Source organism: Eublepharis macularius, chromosome 2, assembly GCF_028583425.1.
Source record: "Eublepharis macularius isolate TG4126 chromosome 2, MPM_Emac_v1.0, whole genome shotgun sequence".
NCBI lineage: Eukaryota > Metazoa > Chordata > Lepidosauria > Squamata > Eublepharidae > Eublepharis > Eublepharis macularius.
This window is the reverse complement of record NC_072791.1, coordinates 177,771,031-177,798,777: the sequence shown is the minus strand read 5'-3', so window position 1 is coordinate 177,798,777 and position 27,747 is coordinate 177,771,031. Positions and strand designations below refer to the sequence as shown.

Below are 27,747 nucleotides of genomic sequence, written 5' to 3'. Positions count from 1 at the left end.
AAATTGTCCTTTGAAATAACAATTTAGAAAATGCTACCCTTGCTATAAAAAAAACAAAAAACATGTTCACTATTGTAATAAACACCCCAACTATATTACATCATTTTTGGCAAGTTGAAAATATCTCTGGAAATATTAGAAAGTGTTTTCCATCCATCTTTTTAACATACAAATATGACATGATCCTCCTGAAAAAAATCATTTTTGAAATGCTCCTAATTGTGCAGACATGGCATGATCTGTCATGTATTTTCACCACTATTCAGTTAAGCGTCTGAGACAAAAATCAATACGACAATAGCTAGAAAAAGAATTGTGTGTAATCAGCATTCTTCAGGCCTGGTACAAGTGCTGGGAAAACAAAAGGGGAAGAAGGTAATAGAGGGAATGATAAATTTTAAGGACATTGTTGTCTTCTGAACTCACCCCAAAGAATCAGTTGTGGCAGAAAAAATTGGGATGGGTATTGTTTTTCCTAGCTTCATGGTGAACCTGCTTTTTATCTGTGATTAAACAGATACGCTCTACAGTCAAAGAGCAAGATTCAGCTCCACCAGCACCTTATTATAGACCAACTTGATTTCTATGAGAGTCAAACCTCCCTTCACAAAGCTCATACCTTGGAAATCTAGTTGGTTAAGGTGCTATTGGAAGTTTGTAACTAATACATTGTTGTCATTCTGGATCACCATTATCATAAGGATAATATATAATTTAAAAATATTGATTCCCAGTTATATTGACTATTTCCTTTGGGTTGTTGTTAAAAATCAGTATTGCTAAATTCAGTTGCTGTGTTGATAGAGAATTTAAAAACACTGTTTTTCAGAGATGAGAAACATTTTGCTCACTTAAAGTCTAATGTTATATTGTATATTCATTAAATTAGTGGTTTCATTATATTTGACAGAGATATTGTGATTCTGGTTGCTTAAAAGACCAATTCCAGTGCTCCAATGGTCAGTGCATAGCAGCAAAGTGGAAATGTGATGGACACGATGATTGCATACTTGGAGAGGATGAGAAAAATTGTGAACCAGGTATATCTTTGCAAATGACAAAAAAGAAGCCAATATGAGCAATCAGAAAATGGGTCAACAACTAAACTGCCATTTTGTAGCAAGTTGCATAATGTGATATACCGCATTTGTTGTTCCATTGTGTACCCAAGTCCAAAACCCAGACAGCCTGTGTCTCAGAAGGCTTGTATTCATTTCTATTGCACTTCATACGTTGGATGCTGAGAGATACAGCACCTTACTATGTAAAATCTGCCTGTTAGCAGTCCTAACAATTTGAAATGTAATTTATGGAGAAAAATTCCATTCTGGAAAACTTCTTTCATGAAGTCAGTGTCTATAAATTTACATAGCTACAAAACTTAATCTACTTTCAGCATGCTTGTTGTTCAGACTTTTCAGAGCTAATTGCAGCTTTAATCAAGTTTCTTCTGTTGTAGAACTTTTATTGCGCTATGCCCAAAACATGGTTTTAGCAAGGACTAGAAATCAGAGGAGTGCTTTCCCATATAGTGGAAATATCTTTGCACAGGAAGCCTTTCTCTAGGGCATAACGCTCCACCAGCACAAGAGATGGGGGCTGAGGGGTGATTTCTCCCTGCTGTAGCCACCCATATCACATGGGTTTTTTTGCCATTTACGTAGGTTACCAAACTCCTAGCATGACCTTTTGGTTCCCACAGCTGCTATGAAAGGAGGAAGGTGGGTGATAAATCGTTATGTAGGCCCCAGAAACCTAACTAAAGGATTCCATGTTTGGGCCGTTAGCAGAGTCTATCATGTGGCAGAGGAAGCATGATTATAGGTGGTTGTGAGTTTGTTTTGCTGGCTGGTGTGTGTGCAGGAATGAAAATAATAAAAGCATACACTTGGTTTATATTTAGAAAAGAAATAAGAGTTCTTTATTGCCGGAATGCCATACTCTGATAGGAAAGGAGGAGAGCTAGATCCTAACTACCTATCTAGTCTAAGTATGGACATGGATGGCAGGGCAAGGCCTGTATCCATGCTGCCAAGATGGAGGGAGGAGAAAGAGAGAAAAGGTGTTGCCTGGAACAAAGCCAGGAAGAGAAGGAGTGAGAGGGAGGGAGGAAGTCAGGAGGAGGAAATCCTGAGAATAGCAATCTGCATATTAAAGGACAGTCAGAGCAGTAAACAATAGTAAACAGTAAACCTCTCTATCTTTCTAACTCTTTGGTTTGCCTCCCTTTGAAACCTGAGGAGAGAGAGTGCAGAATCCTCCTCTTCCGACAGCGGGAATGATCCACCTCTGCCAGTTCCTTCCATTACTGTTTCATAGAATCCCATCCATATCAAATGCTCCTCCAGTATTGTTCAGAAAATATTCTTTTCACCTCTGTAGAAGAGGATAACATCTATGCCTTGGGTACTAGCTGTACTTGGGATTTGTTTTGTGCTAAGTAAACCTAGCTGATATTTTTTTTAAAAAACTAAAAATATGCAATGCGTACCGTTTAGAGGAGTTTAATGAACTCTTTTGTCAACTTCCCCACTCCAGTCTCTTTAAAAAAAAAATCTATTTTTTTTAAAAAAGAACACCCCTTATCATGTTTTATTACCCTAACTTGCCAAGACATGGAAAATTATGGAAAAGGTAATGAAGGCACTAATTATCCTGACAAAAAATAAATGCTAATGGTTAAAGGAAACAATAGTTTCTGTTTAGGTTATTTTAAAAGTTGTCTCCTAAGTTTGCAGTCCTGGGCCTTTTCCTTATATATTTTTTCTGTTAAAAATTAAGTGGTACGGATGAGGTATTTTTGATTGGAGATAATGTGTTAATGGCTATAGAAAAATGTACCCCAGGTGAGCCTGATCTTGTCAGATCTCAGAAGCTAAGCAGCGTTGGCCTTGGTTAGTAATTGGAAGACCAGGGTTGCAGAGGTAGGCAATGGTAAACCACCTCTGTTGGTCTCTTTCCATGAAAACCCCACCAAGGGTCGCCATAAGTCAGGTACGACTTGAGGGCACTCTACCACTATAGAAGAATGTAAAAGATGTATTTTGAAGTACCAATGGCTGCTTTATTTATTGGCTTGTTTTAGAGAAATGATTTTCGTGGTTCTGTAGTTATATTAGTAGGTACACTGTTTATGTAAGTGAGGACAGTTAAAGCAAACTTCCTGTGAACAAAATAAGGCTGGAAAAACTGGCAAAAATCTTTCACAAGAAAGTGGGTTGTTAGACTAGAGTCTTGATCCTTGGTTCAGATTTCTATTCTGCCATGAAGATCACAGAGTGGCCTTGGGCCAGAACATACTTTCATCCTAAACCACCTCATAGGGCTGACATGATAAAAAAGGAAAGGGAGAACTATGTTTGCCTACTAAGTTCGTTGGAGGGAGGATGAACTAAAAATGAGCTAGCTAGATAGCTCTCTCAGTAGATCTGTATTTTAAGTAAATAATAACTTTAAATTGTGTGATGATGCTTTTATCCACTGTACTTGCCTAATGTCAAATATATGTTTGCAATAGCATCACCAACCTGTTCTTCAAGTGAATATGTATGTTCCAATGGAGGATGTATCTCAGCATCTTTCAGGTGTAATGGAGAATATGATTGTGCTGATGGTTCTGATGAGGTAAGCTGTTGGTTACTTTTGACTTGAACTATTATTTATTCATTTTAAACAATTTTATCCCACCTTTCCATTCAAATAAGGCCTTCAAGGAAGCAAGCAGTTAAACAGAAATTAAAATCAAATGAAACAAATTTTTTACTCTAGGAAGGGCGCATGGAACCAGAAAAGGGGGCAAGCCCCTTCCCCCCTGTTTTCACTGGTGAAAACTGGGCAAGAGTAAACGAAAAAGCTTTTTCTCCCCTCCTGCAGTGCCCTCTTGGAGTGCCAAGCAAACAAGTACTGCTTAAGGTGAGCTCCCTTAGCTATGTCTGACTGCAAGTCACTTTGTACACTTGTGACCTGACATGCGTTGAGCATATTGTTAGGGGTGCCAGGGCCCACAGCAGAATACGTAACATTTTGCATGTATAGCTTGCACATCCACCTGTCATGCCGATAGACATAACATGGGTGGAATAAACTGGCTTTTCCCGATGTAACACTTCCAGAAATATAGGTCCTAAGACCAACGGGAAAACAATTATTTATCAATCATATATTACATATACATAATCATTATTTTAATATAGCATATTACAATATTGCAGCCAATTTTTATCTTCGTTTTACAAGTTTCAGCATATAATTTATATTACATATATCATACAAGAATCCTCCCCAGGAGGATCAAGGGATGCAGCGGCAAATTAATGGCTTGTACTATATCAAAGTCCTTTCAGGAGCTGGTTAAACAAGTTCATGGTTTGTTCCAAGATGAAAAGTGGAACCTTCAATGGTGCCCGGAACTAAGGCCGGCAATTTCCAACTAGTTCTTCATCCCCACGGACTTCCTCAGGAGCAACCATTTACAACTACATAAAAATGAATAAATATTACATAAATTCATTTTAGCTCATTTATATATTCTCTAATAGTACATTGATTGATTATTTTATATATTACACATTACCAATAGTCTTGCTAAAACATCTACATGTGCTCACCCATCCAAAGTCATTTAACAGGCACACCGTCAGTTCACCCAATGACGTGGAAAACTCCTATGTGATGCAGTTCCTAGCGTTCACATTTTTATACAAAAAAAGATTTACAATACAGGGGAGGTACCAATAACATCCATGATCTCATCACAAATCGGTGACACCTGCAAGTTACAACCTCAATTTCTCAGTATATCCTGAAATAACTTACAACCTGTAATGACAAAATGCCTATATGGGTTACTAAAGACAATGTGGATTCCATTCTACAAAGGCGCTACACTCAAACCAGAAAGCTTTTCAGTGGTAATTCATTATTAAATCCCCGTGGTGATAAGGTTTTTAGCATATGAATCCACCTCGCCTCCTTTCTCAATAGAGTTAGTTGCGAGTCAGATTCTTTGGTGGTAGTAAAGAGTCCTGCTACTTTTATCTCCTCTGCCTTATGTTTCTCATCTAAAAAATGTTGTGTTAAAGGGGCTTCCTTCACCCCATTACGTATTCTGGATACGTGTTCCAGAATACGCACTCTCAGAGGTCGGGTTGTGCTGCCCACATATAATTTTGGGCAAGGGCATATTATTGGAACAAACCATGAACTTGTTTAACCAGCTCCTGAAAGGACTTTGATATAGTACAAGTCATTAATTTGCCGCTGCACCCCTTGATCCTCCTGGGGAGGATTCTTGAATGATATATGTAATATAAATTATATGCTGAAACTTGTAAAACGAAGATAAAAATTGGCTGCAATATTGTAATATGCTATATTAAAATAATGATTATGTATATGTAATATATGATTGATAAATAATTGTTTTCCCGTTGGTCTTAGGACCTATATTTCTGGAAGATAGACATAACATGACATGATATATGGTATGACCTGTAAGTTCCCTGTTGATCTGGAAAATTGTCATTTCCCACCCCCACCCCTATGCCTTTCCCTCTAGTTGGATAAGCAAAGGCAGGGGGCAGGGAATCCTCTACCCCAAATAGGGAGATGGCACCCCTATGTACTGTATATCATGATGCCTTCAGTCATGAGCCTGTTTCTTCCTTTAAATGGCAAATAGGTTAAAAAGGCAAATAGGTTAAAACTGTCCCTTCACATCTTCTGGCAGTTGAGATTCTGCTAGTTCTGGAGTCTCCGTTGGCAGAAAAGGGAGGCAGAAGCTAATTTTGCCCAAATCCTCCTCCTTACTACAGCCCTTGTGCTACGGGAGGTCTTCAAAGGGGAAAGCAGAGAAGATATTTTTCCAGCCCATAGGACCCATTGCTATATACTCCATATTAAAGCATAGAAATGAGTGCTATGTCAGTTACTTACTTTCAGGAGTTTAATTTTGTTGTCAGTCAAAAACAACAAATTACCCTTCCTCTGTCTCCATACAGGAAAGATGTTGAGTTAAATGTATCAGTTTTGCAGAATTCTGATTGATGTGTCTATAATTCTGTTGTTTGGTTGATAAATACTGCAGTATATAAATATATTTAAACAGATGGATTGTGTAACAGAATGTAAAGAAGATGAATTTCGATGTAAAAATAAGGCACACTGTATCCCTATCAGATGGCTTTGCGATGGAATCCAGGATTGTGTGGACAGTAGTGACGAACAAAATTGTGACCGAGGTGAGATTTGTTTTATTCTTATGTAGCTTTCTATAAGAAGAGTGGCTTTGCTCTAAAAAGGGATGTTTAAACTTTTCCAAAGAACACTGATATTTTCAGGAAGTGATCTTCAATTATTCCAAGATCCAATATATGTGAAGCTAGGTTATCTATGGATTTATTTATTTAAAGCAATCACAGACTCCTTTATAAAATTTGTTTTTCTATTTCAGATGTTATACCAATTTCTACTGACTTAGAAAATGCAAATGTATAACATTTCTATTTTTTATACCACTTCCCTTTTATCTTTTGGTCTTATAGAAGAAGAGGTAAAGAGGCAGTGCAGAGTAAGGGAACATGCTACAATTCTGTATTGTAATGATGAAATGGTATTTTAACACTGAATGTGTTTAGTTAACACCAGCTCCATTGAGTTGAAGGAGTTATAATGAGTTGAATTGGGCAATGCATTAAGAACTTGATAGATAAAACACTTTTCAATTTCATTCCAAGTTGCTATATAAATGCTTCAAGCTACTGAAACTCAGTCCATCAAAATCTTAACAAGGATATGTCAACAAAAATGGAAAACAAAACAATGGCCCACAGACTGGAAACACTCAGTCTACCTTCTAATTTTGAAAAAGGGGATGCCAAAGAGTGCTACAACTATTGCATTAATTTCCTATGCAAGCAAAGAGGTGCCCAAAAGTCTACAGCAAAGACTCTTACCATACATGGAACAAGAAATGCCAGATGTGCAAGGTAGATTCAGAAATGGAAGAAGCACTAAAGATGACATTGGAAATTTATGATGGCTAATGGAGCATACCATGGAATTTCAGAAGGAAATCAGCCTGTGTTTTATAGAATACAGCAAAGCTTTTGACGGTGTGGATCATGTAAAGCTCTGGATTGTGTTAAAAGAAATGGGTTGTGCCACAACATCTGATTGTTTTGATGTGCAACCTGGGAAAACAGAATGGTTGCTAATTGGCAAAAATCTCAGACAATGATGTACATTATCTCCTTATCTGTTCAATTTATACGCAGAACAAACATATCATAAGGAAAACTTGATTAGATTTAGAAGAAGATGGCGTGAAAACTGGTGGAAGGAACATTAGCAATTTGAGATACGCAGATGACACCACATCACTGGCAGAACATAGTGAATGATTACTGAAGAATATTAAAGAAGAAAGTGCTAAAGCAGAATTACAGCTGAATATCAAGAAAACAAATATAACGACTACTGAGAAATTACACAATGAGAAAATTGCAATTGTTCAAGATTTTTTATTCCTTGGCTCAATCATCAAACAAAATGGAGACTGCAACTAAGAAATCAAGAAGATTGAGAGTTGGAAAAGCAGCCATGGGGAAACTAGAAAAGGTTGTTAAGGATAAGGATGGTTGTTGTGGATTTTCCGGGCTGTATAGCCGTGGTCTTGGCATTGTAGTTCCTGATGTTTCGCCAGCAGCTGTGGCTGGCATCTTCAGAGGTGTAGTACCAAAAGACAGATCTCTCAGTGTCACAGTGTGGAAAAGATGTTGGCAGGTCATTTATATCTACTCAGGAGGGTTGGGGTTGGGCTGAGTCATCCTGTAAGAGTTTCCCAGGGTGTGGAATGCTAATGGAGGGAGGCTTCACTGTATCCTGAGGAGGTTCTTTTGCATATGGATTGGTGCTTGATGTGCTAATCTTCTTTGCAGGGCTATTGTCGGTATTGAGTGTTTTGTTAGCCTGGTGTTTTTCAGGACTGGAAACCATGCTCTATTCATTCTTAAAGTCTCTTCTTTCCTGTTGAAATTGTGCTTATGCTTGTGAATTTCAATGGCTTCCCTGTGCAGTCTGACAAAGTAGTTGGAAGTGTTGTCAAGTATTTTAGTGTCCTGGAACAGGATACTATGTCCTGTTTGAGTTAGGCTATGTTCAGCCACTGCTGATTTTTCAGGATGGCCAAGTCTGCAGCGTCTTTCATGTTCTTTTATTCTTGTCTGGATGCTACGCTTTGTGGTCCCGATGTAAACTTGTCCACAGCTGCAGGGTATATGGTATAAGGATGTTTCTTTAAGGACCAAGATCAAAATAATCCAAACTGGGGGTGTACATCCCAAAAAGATTCGGGGGAAAAATTCAGAAATACCAGAATTCTGAGGCAGCAAGCCGCTTCAGAATTTTGATATTTACTCACTTTGGTATGCTCCGTAAAGATTTGGAGCATACTGAAGTGAGGGTCGCTTGCAAGTGACAGGAAGGGGGCCCTTTAAACTCGACCCCAATGCTTTCTGAAGCATTAGAATGCTTCAGAAAGCTTTGATTTGAAATTTCCGAATCTTTACAGATCAGGTCTGATTTTGGTATTGTACCCCAATCAGAAACCCAAAGCGCACATCCCTAATCCAAACTATGGTATTCCTCATTACTATGTGAAAATGTGAAAATTGTATAGTGAAGAAGGCTGACAGGAAGAAAATTGATTCATTTAAAATGTGGTGCTGGAGGAGAGTTTTACAGATACCATGGATGGCCAAAAAGACAAAGAAGTGGGTTCTAGATCAAATCAAGCCTAAATTCTGCCTAGAAGCTAAAATGGCAATATTGAGGGCATCGTACTTGGGTGACATCATAAGAAGACAAGATTCTCTGGAAAAATCAATAATGCTAGGAAGAGTGGAAGGCAGTAGGAAAAGAGGAAGACCCAGCATGTGATGGCCTGACTGAATAAAGGAAGCCATGTCCCAGGGCCGAATCTACTGGGGAGGCAGGGGGGGTGCCTGCCCCCAGCACTGACTAAGGGGTGCACTGGGTGTGGCTGCCGTCCAGGAGCATGTGCCGGGGAGCTGGTGGTGGCAGCACAGTTGGCTGAGCGAGAGGGCTGGGAGGCTGCCTGCACACTGGCCCGGCTGATGGCCACGCTGACAGCCATGCCTGGCCGACAGCTGCTGTGCCGGCCGGGAGTGTGTGCTGGCAGTGGCAGCATGAAGCAACTGAGCGGGCAGCCTCCCAGCCCTCCCATTCAGTTGCCCCATGCTGCTGCCACCGCTAGCACGTGCTCCTGGCCGGGCGCAGCAGCTGTGGGCCAAGCACGACAGGTGGCCAGGGCGGTGCACAGGGCAACTGATCAGGAGGGCTGGGAGGCCAACCACATGCCACCCTGGCAGCCTGCCATGCCGATGGGGCTGCTGGCTCGCAGCGGCTTACCCTGTGTGATGACATCATGCATAGTGACATCATTGCACAGTCACGAGTGCTCGGGGGGGGGCAGCAACAGCCCTGGAGCTGCCACTGGGTGCTGGCAATCCTTGCTATGGCCCTGCCATGTCCTCCAGTTTGCAAGATCTGAGCAAGTCTGTTAATGGTAGGACATTTTGGACATTTTTCATTCATTGGGTCTCCATAAGTTGGAAGCGACTTGATGGCATATAACACACACGCACACACACACACACACACACACACACACAAATACTAAAGAGTTGTAGGTTTTATAGATGAAAAATATTCTATAGAAGAAGCTTTTTTCTTATTGGTTAGCAATAATACTTTGCGCTTTTGTTACTGTCATTAATTTGTTCAGAAAAGCCTTTCCTTTTAAGAAGAATAATGATTTTCATAGTAATCCCTTAAAAAGAGAGCAATATTATCTCATTGCTTTTTCATAAATCTAGCTCTCTCTAAATATAGCTTCATTTTAAATCTGTCCAATGAAAGGAATAATCCCTGTTTTTATTTCTGAAGTGTGTGCTTCATAAAGGCAGTATTTATAATTAAACTATCAGCTGATTTTTGGATTTACACTGTTATCAGCCCTACACTGTTTGTATGAAGACAGTTTATTTTTAGAAATTCATTACTTTGTGTAAGTGTATTCATTGTTTTTGTAAAGGAAAAGCATGATTTTGAATATGGACTGTAATTTTTATTAGGAAAATTTAGAGAAATGAGACTGATCCCATCACATATTAATAAATCTCTGCAAGCAGAGGACTACTAGACGCAATGTTTCTATTCCATTGGTGGATGAGTCTTCTTCTGATGCAAGAAGCATTCTCCTTGTACAAGGATCCTTGTGTCGGTATAACATATCACATCTGCCAGTAGAAGGCTCAGTCATTAGTGAAATGGAGCCATAGGAGCATTCCTGAATATGGAGAATTTTATCTAAATAAGATTGAGTCAAAACATAGTGCAGTCACTTTCAGTGCAATCTTATGAAGTCTGTTTATTTCTATGGCCTTAGACTGGAATAACTCTTCATAGAATTGTTCTGTTAAAGTTAGAATTTCTAATTTTTACTAAATTTCTAAATGTTGTTTGCATGGCCAAGCTCAAGGGGTGAGGGTGAGGGCAACATAACAGAAAACACAGAAGCACCAAATGAAGTTTCAAAAGGCCACAACTTTATTGATTACAGTTTATGGAGCATTGGTACTGCATAGGGCTTGGATCCTAGCATCAGTTAACTGGCCTGTCAGCTGATGGCTCCCATATTCCCATGCAGGATGATGGTAAATGGGATTCTATATAGGAGTAAGCCTCTGTGTGGTTCCTCTGCCACCTGGGAGACTGCATGCCCTAGCAGCCTCCTGAGCTAGGCTTTTCCCTGCCATACGTTCACCCCAAGATTCCTTAAGGGGATCCCCAGCCATGGAGAAACATTGTACACAGGCAGTGTTCCCCCCTCAAAAGGATCTGTGCACAATACAATACCACCACCTCCAAAGTTGTGACAAGGTAATAGCCATTCCTCCCCACCCCCACCCCTGCCAAAGTTCCAGACTGCAGACAATACCTGATGCATCCTGATATGAACCCTAACCTAAGACAGACAGACGGCTGTAACCTGATCTGAGGGAGGGGTGGGTGGGAAGCCAGTCAGAGGCAGATTAATGTGGGGCCCAGGTGGTTCCAGAATTTAATTCCTACTGGCAGACCAGAATAGAGACTAAGCACTCCAGGTCGGTTGCCAGCAGGGCCTACCCCCAAGAGCCTGTCCAACACCATTGATTGGCCAGCTGGGCAATTTGAAACTATTGGCTTCCTGCAGTCACAAGGAGACTGCTGGGAGCCGCCCAGACCCAGGCAACATGGTGGCCACTCTACTCTGCCCCAATATTCCATGGCCCCACAAATATGAGCCCCAGGTAAATCTAGGGCCAGGGCATTTTAAAAGTAGAATTATAGGTCTGAAAAGATCCTAATTGGCAGCAATATTATAATGTGTTCACAATGCAATGCTAAACAGAGTTATACCTTTCTAAGCACCATTAACTACAATAAATTTAGAATGGTATAATGCTATTCAGGATTGCATTGGATGGTTAGTTGCTGCTATTTGTGTTTTTCTAAGGGGCTGGCAAAACTGCCTGCATTTGTTCTCTCTTTTGGAAAATACTGATTCAAACGCAACATGTCACACTGCCACTATTATCTTGCCATAAAGTGTGGCAATATTTTATGGCTTAAGGCCAGTGGATTATATCATGATACTTAATTCCTGGTTCAATAAAAATGAACAACTCTGTTCCATTTGAAAAAGCTCCGATCAGCTCTAATTAACAGCAATCAATAATTGGATTTTATGATGTTATTGATTTTCTTCAGTACATTGGAATAAATACAAATAAACAAATAGAAAAATAAATAATTGCTTAAAATAATTGAAGACATATCAAATTGTGGGACTTATAGTATTTATAACTAACAGTGTTTTAAAACTACTTTTACAAAGCCACATATTTTGAGACCATGTTTAGTCATTCTTTGAATCATTAAGATATATTCTTCGCGTCATTGTCATGATTCAAATACATGCATAAACCAAATCTGTGTACTTTGAATGCAAGTAAAGGGAAATTCTGATCTAAAACATACTTATATTTACAAAACTTATTTGTGAAATCTTTCTTCATAATACTGTACTGCTTTGTACTGTTGAGACACGTAGTAGAGTGCCTTTTGCCCCACTATTAGGAATAAGAGACAGACACAGTATTTGGATTATAAAAAATGGGCCGCTTTATTAATAAACAACAACCATAAATATTAACTACGGCAAGGGCCTAACTAGCGGTACAGGTCAGGCCCTGGGGTCGCTCCGTACCCCGCCCTGACCTGTCTGGGCGAGACACCCGCTGCCCCAGGTGCGAGCCATCAGACAATGGCTGGGACCCGGCCTGGCCAGGCGAAGTGGTTCACCCCTGTAAAGCTCCCCCACCCGGCCGTACGGCAGCGGGGGGAGACTGGCTTGTCCAGGGGTTTCCCACCAGGGCGTCTAACCACGCAGCTGGGCCGTACGGCAGCCAGCCACATCTGGCAGACCCCAATTCCCCACCAATGGGGAGGTGCCAAGGGTGCTCACCGGCCCGCTACAGATTCTTCCCTAACTAACACCCTGCCACCGCAGAGGCCAAGCCTCTGCTTAGGCCTCAGCGCCCCACAAATGGCTTAAGGCCAGGCGTAGCCCTTGCCGCAGGTCGTTCAAGAAAATGGCATTACCACCGTTCGATAAATGTACCCCATCCCCTCGGTAGAGGTCTGCAGACTTGGCCCTTATCTGCGGATGGGGCAAATAGATCCCAAGACCCTCTGACATTGCTCTAAACAGGGCTCTATTGGCCATCCGCCTCGCCCTTTCCACAGCCCTATGGTCCAACGCTTCCCGCCATACCCGGCGCGGAAGCATCGCCGACCAGAAGATCAAAACACCGGGCCATCTTCGCATAATCTCCCGGAAGTCGTCTCGTGCCTGGCAAGACAGGGCCACGCCCTTCATGAGACCCAAATCGTTGCCTCCCAAATGGACAACAAGAATCTGTGGGGGATGGAGACTCCGACCCTCGAACAACAGCGGCATCAAACCTGCCCACCGCAGGCCTCTTCTGCCCTGCCATTCCACTGTGGCCCAACGGCTGAGTCCAAGCTGGGACCCGATCCGCGTCCTCTTCGCTTGGTGCGCCGCCCAAAAGACCATGCTATGGCCACATATGAGAATGCGTATCCTATCGCGCCATGTTACAGCACCTGGAAGAAAAACAATGTCAGCATGACTGCCCACCAACTAGGGGCCTAACATAAGCCTTGTAAGCGGAGGAGCGCCACCGCCCCACCTTCCGAATCTCAGCTCCTGAGTAACCCATCGCTGCGGCCATGGAAGCCGCGCCTATACGAAAGGAGTGGGTCCCAAACTTGACCCCTTCTAGCCCTAACTTTGCGAGGGCCCTGCCCGTGACAGTCCAGAACTGATATTTCGTAAGCGGGGAGCTATTCTCATGGCAAAACAATGCCCCCGGCGCTGAGCCCCTCGCTCCCAAATACTTTTCTAAAGCCGCCACCGGGCACAAATCCTTAATTGCGCATCGCCCAATTGACAATTCTACCCCTTTGTGCATTTGATCGGTCTTAGAACGCCTAATGCGAACCGTCACCTGGTCTCCCTGAATTTTAACATCAGAAAGGGAGACGGCGCGACCAGAAACGTCCCTAAGGGACTGGGGAACGAGCTCGCTGACCCTAAGAGCTCCAAAAAATGCAACCAAAGAAGCGGCATGGAATAACAGCTCCTCAAAAGGGGAACAGCAAACCACCGGCCACATGGCCCTCAAACCTTGGAGAATACTAGGGGAGATAGGCTGCCTGGCGTCCCTTGTAACGACGGCCTCCTTGGACCAGCCCTCCAACATTTTCCTAATGCGGAAGTCACCCGTGGGGTCAACCAGGCCCCGAGCCTTTGAAGCAAAGCCCAAAGCCGCCAGCTGACTCCGAATGTTCTTAACCGTATGCCCCTTACCTTTCTGAGCAACACAAAATTGGGCTGCATGCTCAACCGGTATTGGCCAACTCTGCGGAAGGCCAGACTCCCGCCTGAACTCCGCAAAGTACCTCACCGCCCTGTCGTAGGCTTTCCTGGTACTAGGGGCCAGAGCTAACTGGATAGCCCTGAGTGCCTCGGATTCCCAATCCTCCATAGCTCCAAAGGAACCTGGGCGGGCAGCAAATCCGCCTCTGGGGCAAGCTGACGAAACCGGTCCATCTGCAGACGAGATAAGGCGTCTGCCACTTCATTATTCAACCCGGGTACGTGTCTGGCTAAGAACAGAATATTAAGGTGGAGACACCTTAAGGTGAAGGCTCGGACCAGTTTCATTACCCTGGGGGATCTAGAAGAGAGGGAATTCACGACCTGCACCACTGCCATGTTATCGCACCAAAAGTGCACGGAGTGGTTGGCCATTTCCTCACCCCATAAGTGAACTGCCCCTAGAATCGGGAAGAACTCAAGGAACGTAAGGTCCCTACAGAGGCCAGCATCTATCCAGCCGGCGGGCCATGGCTCAGCGCACCAGTGCCCCCTGAAATAAATTCCCAACCCAACGGAGCCCGCTGCATCAGATGCAACCTGAAGGTCGCCCTCCAACAACAGCTCTTGTCTCCAAAAAGAAACTCCATTGAAATTGCCCAAAAATTGGGACCAAACTTCCAAGTCCTGTCTCATACCTGGAGAAACCCGAACCCTGTGATGCGGAAGCCGCAGTGGCCTCATTGCATCACAAAGGCGCCTCAAAAAGGCTCTACCTGGCGCCACCACCTTGCATGCAAAGTTAAGATGGCCTACGACCTGTTGTAGCTCCACTAGGGAAACTTTCCGCTTGCCTAAGAGGGTCTGCAATCGGGACCGCAACTCCTGGAGCTTTACCAAGGGGAGCCGCGAAGTCTGCTGCTCGGTATCCAATTCTATCCCTAGGAAGGTTAAAACCGTCGTGGGACCCTCTGTCTTTTCGTGTGCTAAGGGAACACCCAACTCGTCGGCTAAACGTACGAAGCCGTCCAGCAGACGAGCACACTGACCCGTGTGTGGGGGCCCAACCAGGATAAAATCATCCAAATAGTGGGCGGAGTCACGGCAGCGTTGCCTGTGACGTAGCGCCCACTCCAAGAACGTACTAAAACGCTCAAACACTGCGCAGGAAACGGAGCATCCCATGGGAAGGGCTCTATCCATGTAAAATTTGCCCTCAAAGGCAAACCCCAACAGTTCAAAGTCGTCTGGGTTCACAGGGAGAAGGCGAAATGCGGACTTGATGTCGCATTTTGCCATCTCTGCACCCCGACCGCAACGTCTAACCACTTTGACCGCCTGGTCAAAGGAAGTGTAACGCACCGAGCAAAAATGCTCTGGAATTGCGTCATTAACCGAACCGCCCCTAGGGTAAGACAGGTGGTGAATCAGCCGGAATTCACCTACTGCCTTCTTAGGCACTACCCCCAATGGGGAAACCCGCAGACAAGGAACTGGAGGGGAGGGAAAAGGGCCTAAAACCCTGCCCTCGGCACATTCCTTCTGGATCTTTGCCCGCACAACATCCTCCATGCCAATAACGGAACGCAAATTGGCTGACATGAAGGCGGTTCTGGGGCCTTGATAAGGAATACGGAAACCAAACAAAAAACCTTGCAACAAAAACTGGGCATCCACTTTGTTGGGGTAGTCAGCCAACATGGCCTCAAGGACCTTTACTTTTACTGGGCTGGGGCCCTTTACCAGGCCCCTGTTGCCCTGAGGGGCCACCCCCTTTCTTTCCGAACGGCCGCTGCCTCTTACAGGCATTGAGAGCGTGCGGGCCTCGGCAGGTCGGGCACTCATGTCCAAACCGACAGTTTTTACAGTTGCAGACCCCTTTTGAGGTAAACTCAAAGCAAAGCAGCCGGGGCTGAACCGACTGCCCCGCCGAGGCGCGGGAACCGTAAGAACCCTGGGCAAACCCCCCAGAAGCCTGTGAAGAACGCTGCACTATATGACCGCTATCTGACCTATCTCCGACTGAAGACTTAGCCGGGGTCATCAGCTGCAACCACAGGTGCTGGTGCACCTGATCCCAAGGCAGCGATGGGTTCAAGGCCGCCCGCATCCGGAATTCTTCGTCGTATTTCAGCCAGGCTGCTCCTAAGAATTCCGTATGAGCCCTATAAATAATGTCCATGTACTGGAACAGTGGCGCCGCCCTCCAGGGCTGTGCCCTGGCTATGACTCCCGCATAAATGAGAAAACCGGGGAGCCAATTGTGCCAAGTCCTATCTATTTTGCGCCTCTTGATGCGTTCTTTGTCGCGGTCCTCAAGGTCTTCTTTATCCTTCTTCTCCAGATCTCTGAAGAGAAGGGTAAAGACATCTACATAATCCCCGCGCAGGATCTTCTCCCTAGTAGCCGGGGTAAGATGATCTCCTAACGGCATGGCCGTGTCCCCAACTGGGAGGGCCCTATAAGGCACCGAACCATAATTTGACCAGGGAACTCCATAATAAGAGCCCCATGGTGGAACCATGCCCATGCCTTGAAACTGTGCAGGGGGGGCGCCCAACTAGCCGCCCCAGGCGGCTGCCCAGGGACAGCCGGCTGGCACCAGTTGCCCCAATCTGGAAACGAACCGGAACCAGATGAACCCCCCGAGGAACCGGAGTGAGTACCCGCCACATGTGGTGCATTTTGCTGTGCCTGCCCCCAAGGCCAAGCTCCTGGCTGCTGTGGCCAAGGACACTTACCGTCAGCCTCGGGCGGTTGCACCACCAGCGCCACTTGGCCAGCATCCTGGGTCCAATTCCCCTCTACATCCGTGGCAGCCGACTCCGCCACCTCGTCCTCGACGATATTACCAGCCGCAGAAGTCGATGGAGCCGCAGAAACACCCGAGGATGCCCCCTCTAAAGCCGCTAAACGAGAAAGAATATTGTTAAGCGACGCGGTCTTAGATGCAACCCTCACTGGCCTCTTACTCGCCGGCTCCGCTGACGGAGCTGAAGATGTTCGTGCTTGCTCTAAAGCAGCAATCCTGGCTAAGATATCGCGTCTTGCGGGAACATCATCCTCCTCGTCAGATGATAAGGCAGCAGCCACGCGTTTGAGTGGGCGCTTTGCAGGCTGTTTTCCCTTAGCCACGCCTGTACCCTTCAACACTGTAGTGAGATTTGGCCAAGAAAACGGGTTCGCAGCCAGCCACTTAACCACTATGCCCCACTGCCCCACAAGGCCCAGACCCGGGAAATCAGCCCAAATTCAGCCCACAGCCTCAGGGGAGATAACACAGGTCAGGCCCTGCAATGAACTCCCCAGTACCCCTGGCACCTAAAGGGCCCAGAATGTCCGTTAAAGGAACCGCCCCCCAAAATGGCCAACAACGTCTGAACAAAATGGCTGCCGCGCAGCCGGGGGAAATTAGAGCCGGCAGATACCGTGCCGGGAGGCTGGCCACCAAACGCGCGCCCGCCGTAGACCGGGTTGAGGGGGGAGCGCTCAGCAAACGGCACACCGGCTCGCAAGCGACGGCGCGCAGTAGAAGCAGCAGCGGGAAGTGCACCCCACCCCCGCGCTCTGAGAAGCCTGGTGCGTGGCGGAGAAGCGCCCGGCTGCCCAGAGAGGCCGAACGGGCGCCTCGCGAAGCGCCGCTCACATAAAAGGAGTCGGGGCGCAGCCGCGCCGAGCGCCAGGCAAGAGCGCTCCTTCACCGCGGCCCCTCGCCCCGCTAATGGCTAAACGGTGGGCGGGGGGGGATGACACACGGGCATTGCGAACGCACCCCCGGCTACCTGGGCGGGGGGAAGGAAAGCCGCCCGCCGCGACCGCCCACCGGGGCCCAAAGCGCAGAAAAGGCAGCGGCTGCACAAGCCCTCTAAAGCTGCCACCCCAACGACCCCGCACCGGGCAGCAGTAGGCCACGCGGCCAGCCGCTGCGCAGACAGAGGGGGAGAACAAATTCCGCCCCTACGCCTCAGCCAACCGTTCGCCCAGCCGGGAAATAGACGTCGGGTCCTGCTTCGGCCAAGGCCTCGTGCCGGGGAGCAAACAGCAACGTGTTGCCTCCACCGAGCACGAGGCAAGACTGAAGCCACAGGGGCGGAGAGGCAGAAAGACGCCGCGAAACTCCGCCCCCAGGCTGAGATCCCCAAATAAGGCTAAGTTGTCTGCCTCCATCCCAGCAGTGGGGCAAATGACTGCCACCTGCTTAAAGGTGGGGCAGGCCCCAAGCAGGATTGGCAGTATTCTATATGGAAAATGGACTGGGGAAATGGAGAGGCACTTTTTCACATACAATGTGTAAGAAAAATATTTTGATATTATTGTTTTTCTTCCATGAAAGAAATTCAGCAGAAGTGAAACATCCATGATCACTAAGGGATATTTATTAGAAATATGAAACAAAGGAGCACATATACAAGGTGACACACAAAGGCAAATCTCATCCTAATGAAGATGAATTTACCATGGATTAGGAACAGAATCTACATGTTTTGGCCCTAGTTTATGTTCATTTGAAGCAGGAGGGTAATGAGGTTGACCATATCGGAAGAATGTATTACATTCTCTGCTATCATTGCATCTACACTGTGTAGACCGCTGGAACTCTTCCAAGTGGTCAGAATCCCATTGGGTTCTGGCCTACAGGAATAGGTAGACTGCTCTGCACCTGCTGCCATCATTTTGCCAAACACTTCATGGGTCAAATCTTTCACTTATGTTCCAACTTGTACATTAGAAGTTACACGATCAGATGTTCCCAGGGTGTTGATTTATGTGGGATGCCTTTCAGCTTGTCCAGTGTGAGTATGTGGACAGAATTCTCAAAGTTTGAGACCTGCCATCTGTTTGTATAACCCTTGCCCTTCCTGGCTACTGAAAGATCCAGGGAGCCTGGTATCTGGGACATAGTAAATGCCTTCCTAAGAGAGGGCATGGTCGTTCCTGCCTTGAAGCAGGTAGTGGTGAGAGAAGAGATGAATCACTACCGTCCCATCTCAGATGTACCCTTCCTGAGCATGGTGAATGAATGAGTTGTGGCTGGGAGACTTCAGGGATTCCTGAATGAAATGGATTGTTTAGATCCATTCCAATTTGATTTCAGGCCTAATTATGAGACTGGAACCGCATTGGTCACCCAGGTGGATGACCTGCACTGGGAGATGGACAGGAGGAGTGCAACTCTGTTGATTTTCCTGGATCTCTCAGTTGCTTTTGATACCATCGATTGTGGTATCCCTCTGGACTGCCTTTCAGCGTTGGGACTGGGGTACACCGTTTAGAGGTCGTTTCAGTTCTACCTTGAAAGTAGGTTTCAGAGTGTGGTGCTGTGGGACTGCTTCTCTGCCCCTTTTTCTCTTTCCTATGGATTCCACAGTTTTATCTTGTCCCCCATGCTTTTCAACCTATATGTGAAGCAGCTTGGAGAGGTTATCCAGAGATTTGGGTTGAGTTGTTACCAATATGCGGATGACACTCAGCTCTATCTTGTGCTTTGTCATCTGGAGATTTGGGTTGTGTTGTCACCAATATGCGGATGACAGCTCTATCTTGTACTTCCAGCCGACCCCAGGTAGGTTGTGGAAATTGTAAACAGGTGTCTGGAGGCAATTCTGAGATGGAAGGGGCTTACAATCTGAAATATAACCTTGATAAAACAGAAGGATATCTCTTTTTCTGGATGGGGTTGCACTTCCCCTAAAATATCAGGTTTGTAGCTTGGGGGTACTGCCCATTGTTGGATAAACAGGCAGAAGCAGCAGCCTGAGTTGCCTTTCAGCAGCTCCAGCTGGTGAGCCAGCTGCAACTCTAACTGGGCAGGAAAGTAGACATGGGCACGAATCAAAATACGAATCAAATTTTGTGACTGATTGGACTGATTTGTGTTTCATGAAACGTTTCGTGGGGCCGCAGTTTTCACAAAATCCATGACTTTTGGGACCAGTTTGATTCATGAATGATTCGTGATGCCAGACAGGCTGGTACTGATCCATTGATTCCCTAGGCAACATAGGCCTGGAATGTCTGCAGGCCTTTTGTTGCCATTGGAAACCCCAATCTTATCCCACATAACCTTGATAGGCAGCTCTCCCTGCCAACTGGAGAGCTTCCATTCTGCCCTATACAGCAAGGAGCAGGGGGGTTAATCCCCTAGGTTACTGAGGAGATGGGCCTTCTGTAGCCATGGGAACACCAATCTCATCCCTCCAAACCTTGTTAGGCAGGTGTGCCTGCCAACCAGAGACTTCCTGTTCTGCTCTATGTGAGCATTTCTTATATAAGGCAGAGCTCTCTGCCTCGTGCTTTTCAGTTCCAGTAGACAGAGGGAGGACCTGTTGCTGGAACTTGGAGTGAGAGAGTGGAATTGGGAGCTTTGCTGCTGCTTTTAAAAAGACTGAAAAGCCTCTTTCTTATTTTCAGCTCTTAGCCTTGCTGAGAAGGTCATTGGGTGAAGAGTGCCTTCTTTCCTCCACCCCACCCAATCCCAGTCTCAGGGAATTGCCTGGCTCTGGAGTGTAGCCTGACTGAGGCCTATCTTCTTTTGCTTTAAATTTCTTTGCTTATATTCTTATTTAGAGCATTTGTGCTTGCTAGCTTGTTGGGTGAGGGTGGGAAGTCTACTGAAGTCTCTCTGTGAGCTTGCCATCTCTGGGTATGAAAGGGGCCACTGAAATGCCCTGGGTTCTGACGAATCATGAAACTAATGAATCATTTCATGAAACAGGACAATTTAGTGAAAGTTCATGATTCATGGAATGCAGCGAAACACAAAACGCTCGTTTAGTTTTTTCCCCATTTCATGCCCGTCTCTACAGGAAAGTTCTTTCCACTGCAGTGCATGCCCTGGTAACATCTAGACTAGATTACTGGAATGCGCTCTGTGTGGGGCTGCCCTTGAAAATTGTCTAGAAACTGCAGAATAGTACAGAATGCTGTGTCTAGAATGCTGACTAGAGTGGGTCATAAGGAGTATATCACTCCAGTTTTCTTTTAAAAAATGTATTTATACGTTTAATTTATAGCCCATCTACACTGACTCCCAGTTTGCTTCCAGAGCCAATTCAAGGTGCTGACATTTAAAGTCCTATACATCTTGGAACCAGCATACTTTAAGGATCACCTTCTCCCAAATGAACTTAACTGCCCACTCCTGCCATCTTTGGAGGCCTTGCTTCAGGTGACAGCCCCCCCTCTTCTAAAGCTAGATGAGTGGCAACTTGAGAAAGGACCTTCTCAATTGTGGCGTCGAAAATTTGGAACTTCCTACACAGGGAGATTTGCCTGTCTGTGTCGTTGTCTTCCCTCCACCAGTAAACTCAATTTTTGTTTGTTTGTTCAGCATACCCCCAGTAAACTCTTATTGGCCTCATCCCTGGTTTGTGCATATATTTGTGTATGTTATTTTAATTTTTTTAATGTTTTAATACTTCTTGTCTACCAGCTTAGGGACACCGCCCACACACTTTTTGGGTGGGAAGGTGGCATACAAATATTTTTAACAAACATTTCCAGAGAGTCTCAAATAGCACAGTATAAGAAGTGGTTTGGGGTTTCTTTTTCATGAACCAGCATCTTCTTATTGTCCGGGGTCTGAGTCCCAGCCCCCAGACTTGCCAGGAGGGAGCAGTGGGAGGCAACCGGGAGGCAGTGGCCCTACCACCCCAGCCAGCAACCAGGTCCAGAACCTGCCCACTCCAGGGGGAAGGGGCGAAAGGCCAAAGCCTCAGAGGGCTGGAGGGAGCAGGGAGGGACCAGCCAGTCCCACCCTCCAGGGGGAAGAGAGGGGGCTAAGCAGGACAGAGGAAAAGGGCCAGAGCAGAGGGAATAGGGACCCAGCAGCAGCCCAAACAGAGCCCTTACCAGCCAAGGAGGAGAAGCAGCCACTACAACCCAGAGCCACACCCAGGCTAGAGGACAGCAGCCTGGCTCAGGAGTTGCTAGGAGCCAAGTCTCTCCAGGTGGAGCTGCCACAGGCATTCTGGGGGAGGAGATGGGCAGCCCCGCCCAGCATCAATGAGCAGGGAGCCCAGAAGCTGGCCAGGGCAATTCCTCATGAGCAAGGCCAGGCAAGCTCAGCAGCTCAGAAGCCGGCTGGGGCAGCTCCTCGCGAGCAAGGCCAGGCATGCTCAGCAGCACAGAAGCCGGCTGGGGCAGTTCCTCGTGAGCAAGGCCAGGCAAGCTCAGCAGTTCAAAGGCCGTAGCTCCTCATGAGCAAGGCCAAGGAGACCTCAGCTGGGGATGGCTCGCATTCAACCCCACCCTGCCAGCAAGGCAAGGAAGCCAAGAAGGGATTAGTGGTAGGAGGGAAACACCTGAGGGAAGGCACAGCTGGGCCAAGTCAGGAGAGGGAACAAGCCTAGAAGGAGGGCGGGGGCGGGGAAAGGAAACCCTATATAAGGTGGCTAGGAAGAGCTTTGAGGTGGTGGGTGTGAGTAAGGAGTGATGGCGTGGAGAGCAGAGCAGAGCAGAGCAGAGCAGAGCAGAGCAGAGCAGAGCAGAGCAGAGCAGAGCAGAGCAGAGCAGAGCAGAGCAGAGCAGAGCAGAGCAGAGCAGAGTGGATGAAGGAGAAGGAGATGGCAGAGGCCAAAGAGGGTGAGTGGCACAGGTTGAGCAGGCCAGCGAGTGAATTGAGAGGGAGTCTGGGTGATGTATACCGCCCCTCCTTCCACAGAGCAGGGTCCTGCAGAATCCCTGGCTCCCCTTTGATGTCAAGAGCAGACCGCCCAGTGGTGGCTGCTGCAAGCCCTGACACTTATGACAGTTAATGATGGAAATGCCAGTGATTTCTCAAATTTCCAGTGGGTTAAGTAAAACGTGCAGTGGGGTATGCACTGAAAAATTTCAATTTCAGTTTCAAATCTCTGGTTTCTGGATTTTTTTTCCAGGGAGGGGCATCCTGGATCAGATCTAATCTGGATGTTTTTTCTTACCGTTAGTGTTGGCCCCGTTCTTTGTAATGTGGGTTTCCAAGCTCTTTGGGGCAGCTGATTTTGCTCTTAATGGCATTAAAATCACACAGAATGCAAAAATCAGGTCTGAAGCTCATGATATCAAAAAAAGCAAACAGATTAGATATGACCTGGGAATGCCCCAGCTAAAAAAAGACATAGTTGGATCGGAATCCCTGGATCTGAAACTATGAAACAGAATGTTTCTCTAGTGCTTACTCCCAGAGAAGAATATTTAGAATTGCAGCCTATCATTAAAGTCTGCACATTTCCACTTACAAACATTTCCAAAGCCGATTCACGGAGAAGGGTCTGCCTTTGTGAAGACCCAATTGTCAAGAAGACAATGTCATTGCCCAGGTAATGATGGGGAAAGATGCACTGATGCATTGCATAGATTCCCCTTTCCTGCATAATCTGTTTCAGTTATAAAACATATAATGGAAGGATAATTAAAATCTTGATTGAAATACAAACTAGTCCAATACTTGTATAGAGAACTGTCAACCCCTGATCAGGGTGACTGCACTTAAGCTTGATTTCAAGATTTTTCAAGGTAACATATCTAGGCATTTGTTTACATAAATTTAAACATATTCTCTATTTACTTTTTCATTTAGTTTTTTCATATTGGTATGGGAATGTACTATTTAAGAACATAATATGATGGTCTAATAATAGAGGAAATTCCTTTAAACTTTGCCATAGAAGAGTATTATTCTAAATTGACAGATATGCTAATTTCAGAGGTGTGCTAATTTCAGAGGTGTGCATCATGTAATGTATGGTTTCATTGTTTTGATGTTTCAGAGTAACTGTTTTTTTAAAACCTTCTTTTTCTGTATATAATGTCGTATGGAAAAACACCCTCTGTTTTGCTAGATATCATGAATGCAGAGATTACATAAATTCACTGGATCAAAATTAGACCACTCCCTATTCTGTAATCAAAAAATCTTTGTCTTGTATGGACTGAATTCCAGTTTGTCCATACATTTCAGTATCTAGGGACAGATTCATGGAAGAAAGATGATGAAAGAGAGAAAGAGCTAGCGCCAAACTCCCATTTTTGTGTCCAGTCGGTATATATGGATATTAAATACCACATACAAGAGATTTCATAAAGACAAATGTTATTTTTATAGATATACAGTTTTAAAACTGGAAGAATGCAGAATTTCACTAACTCACCTTTAAAACTACTGACTAATTGCATGGCAATTTTATATGATTTCTTGTTAGGAAATTTCTTTTATCATTCACCAGCAAGTGCTAAAATCTTTCTATCAGTGATTTGAGCAGGATTCTCCTAAAGAAAAATTCCTGAGAGGAATCACCACTTTCTTTTTATTGAATATCCTGTCATGTCAAGTCACACATAGTAGCAACCTCAAATTAATGCTGCCTCTTCTGATAGGGAAGATATAGTGATGCGTATTAATAAACAGTATAATGTATTAAGGACTTAGTGAAATAAATTATATTTGAAATTTTCAGGGGGGAATATATGTAGAGCAGATGAGTTCCTTTGCAACAATTCACTCTGCAAACTTCATTTTTGGGTTTGTGATGGAGAAGATGACTGTGGAGACAACTCTGATGAACTACCTGAAATGTGTGGTAAGTGTCTACATTATTTCAGTGTGTCGCTGGTTTTGGTTTAACTCATTTTAGGCATTTCATGTTCCCACTTTGACTCTTCATTTCTGTGTGGCTCAAGCATTCATATCACTGTTTCAAATAGTAAACTGAACAGACAACATATGTACAAAGAAGGTAGGGAGTCTGTATATAATTGGGAGCACAAAACATGACTTCATAATTTAACCACAATTTTTATTTTAAAAAACCTTTCAAAAACTAGCCCAATCAAGTCTAATTGCTCCGGGAGGGACATGTTTGGATCGTCTATATCTGGATCATCCAGGTGTTGGTTAAAGTGCATGTGTGCACATGTGTGTGTAGCATGTGTGTGTAGAGAAATCAGCCTGCTCAAGCCATTGTGAGCAAACCCTGGAAGGAGGACATTTTGAGGATATGGTGGGAATTCCCTTTCATGATTCCTTGTAGGATTGTATCTTGTTTTATAGTAGATGTCTCATATACTTCTGAAAAAATCACTGAACTTATGGAACCATCCTTTGTTCCAGAAAGGTTTTCTAGAATATCCTGTCTGACACTGACTAGGGTATCTTTTTTTTCTTCCAAAGCTAACTACACCTCATTACATTATAAATCAAAATGCATTGTATGTGCTTGTAGAAAAAAGCCTATTATAAATATAAAGCCATATGAAGCCTTATCACTACTTTTGTCTGATGGAAGCAAACCTAAAACATGTCAATGTACAAAATATTTTTAATTTATAGCATATATTTCCCCCCCTGATTCACAGTAAAATTTCCCTGTCCCCCAACAAGACCATACCGGTGCAGAAATAACAGAGTCTGTCTGCGACGTGAACAGATCTGTAATGGAATTGATGACTGTGGTGATGACTCAGATGAGGATCATTGTGGCAAGTGATTTTATTTTGTATTGCACTAGCACCAAAGGAAACATTTTCATTTTATTTATGATAATGTGAGAATTTTACCTTTTGACAATACTGCAGGCAGGCATCATTTGCTGTTCTAGCCACTAGATGCAGGGCAAAGAGTAGAGAAGTCTATAAGAAATGGAACAAATCATATGAGACCAACAGCTGTTACTTAGATAAGTAGTTAGCAGAGTTAAGTGGTAGCAGAGAGGACCTGGGCTGAAGGACTGCAGACAGATCTGAGATTGACAAGTTGCTCCAACAATGATTCAAGTCATATTTAGCTCTTACATTCTGATGCCAACCTAAAAGCTAATCCAGGTCCTATCTTCCCTAGATGAAGAACACCTTTAGAGGACTTGTACATGTTCTTGCTCAAAGGTATTGATAGAGCCCGGGCATGATCATGCATCTGGCATGTAGTTTGTGGGCTTCCCATGTGAACTGTTATTGATGAGTGGCAAGCTAAGGAGAGAGGTCAGGGGGAGGCCTACTTTCTATTCCAAGCACCTATCTGCCTTGCTGGATTTCTGCCTCTCCTCCTCTTGAAAGAGAGAGCAATTAAGGTACCATAGTACTCATACAATGTATCCCTCTGGCAATTGTAGCAAAAAAGTTTGGTGTCATGAATGTTTTGTGGCTCAGTGGGGGAAATGAGGAGCTTCTGGTTACGCTCTGGTCTGGACCCAGAAGGGATGGTTGTATTCTTAATATCTCACAACACTTTCTTAGTCCATGAATAAAAATATGAAGACTTGTTTTGGGATGATTGTTCATTTATAACTTTTTGCAGACAAGACTACACATAAGACAAGGCCTTGTAAAAAGGATGAGTTTGCTTGTACCAATAAGAAGTGCATACCAGTGGAACTGGAGTGTGATCAGTTTGATGACTGTGGAGATGGTTCAGATGAGCAAGGCTGCAAAACAAGTAAGTTTGATTAAGATGCTGGCAGTTTTGTATTCCGGTGGAAGAAAAAAAATGTAACACAAGACTTCCTTTTTCTACACAGAATGCATACTCTTCTATCTTTTAAATTAATATGGACAAGAGAAAGCACCTTTGAAACCTGTGTATTGTCGTTTATACGTATGCATTGTTTTGGATAATAATGAATGCCATCAGCCAATGAAAAGTGCGCTTCTGAGGCTGATCCATTTCTGCAGCCAAAGGCTTTGATTTGTTATTTTCTTTTTGATGTTTCTGTTTCAGCAATTAAATTGCCGTTGCCAAAGAGATGTGGGTTTTTGAAGCCCACCCCATCCATTTAAGATGTGATCAATTTCAGATCACGTCTGTAGGTAATGCCAAGATAGGGCCTTATAACCTAGATGCCTGATTCAGCAGCATGATCCAGGAGTGCTAGATACCCAGAAAGGCCAGCCCTATTTGATGTTCCTACCTTGGGGAGTTCCTTCTTACAATTTTCAGAGGTTTCTAGTACCCTTCATGCTTCTTTTGCAAGGTATTTGGGCGTAGAAGCTGTGTCATGTTGTAATGGATCCAACTGAAAATTGCTTTTGTATTGGACATCATGTAGATTCCTCCAAACCAAATGCACTCATTCCAGATCTGAAAAACTTGCAGCAGAGACAAGTTTTGTGTGTGTTCTGCCATTCACTATTGTGTACAAAATGGCACACTTGATAGTGTGATCGAGCAGTCACGATTGACCAAGTGATACTGAATAGACATGGGCACGATCCCAAAAATAATCCCGATTTAGCTGATTGTGATTCTGCGGCGGCGCCGAACCCACATACCCGAACCTCACCAATCAAGTCCCATTTCCGATACAGAATCAGGAATCGGGAAGGGTGACGCGGGAGGGCGCCCCGCGATTTCCAGCGCTAAAGGAATGGTGGGTGAGGAGGATGGCGGCCACCGGGCCCGGCAGGCCTGTGGAGGTGGTGGCGAGCCGCCTCCCCTCAGGGGTTGGGGGGGGTCTGTCCCCACGGGAGTGTGCCGGTACTGTCATGGGGGGGGGGGAACCAGAGGAGATAGCTCCCTATTCCCTAATTCCCTATCCGCTGAAGCCCAAAGCTAAAACTCCCTCTCTCTCTCTTGCGCTTTCTCTCTCCAAAAGCGGCAAGCGAGAGCTCGCCTCTGTCCCACTCCACCTGCGAGCGGAAAGTAAAACTTTGTTGGGCAGCACATGGCTATTTATAAAGCCTGGGTCTGCTTCACAGGAGGGCTGTGTTTGGCCGTAAGAGCTGCCTCTCAGACTTTGCAGGGATGAGAT

The 27,747-nt window shown here is 45.0% G+C and overlaps 1 protein-coding gene across 1 annotated transcript in view; it reads left to right on the top strand.

Moving 5' to 3' along the window:
• Window positions 1-27,747, top strand: part of LRP1B (LDL receptor related protein 1B) — a 1,076,743-nt gene that overhangs the window by 946,117 nt on the left and 102,879 nt on the right. Inside the window, exons 69-74 of the mRNA XM_054970106.1 lie at window positions 911-1,040; window positions 3,518-3,624; window positions 6,107-6,239; window positions 24,463-24,585; window positions 25,361-25,483; window positions 26,298-26,435. Of these exons, the coding sequence (XP_054826081.1) occupies window positions 911-1,040; window positions 3,518-3,624; window positions 6,107-6,239; window positions 24,463-24,585; window positions 25,361-25,483; window positions 26,298-26,435 (754 nt within the window). The remainder of the gene's footprint in view (window positions 1-910; window positions 1,041-3,517; window positions 3,625-6,106; window positions 6,240-24,462; window positions 24,586-25,360; window positions 25,484-26,297; window positions 26,436-27,747) is intronic.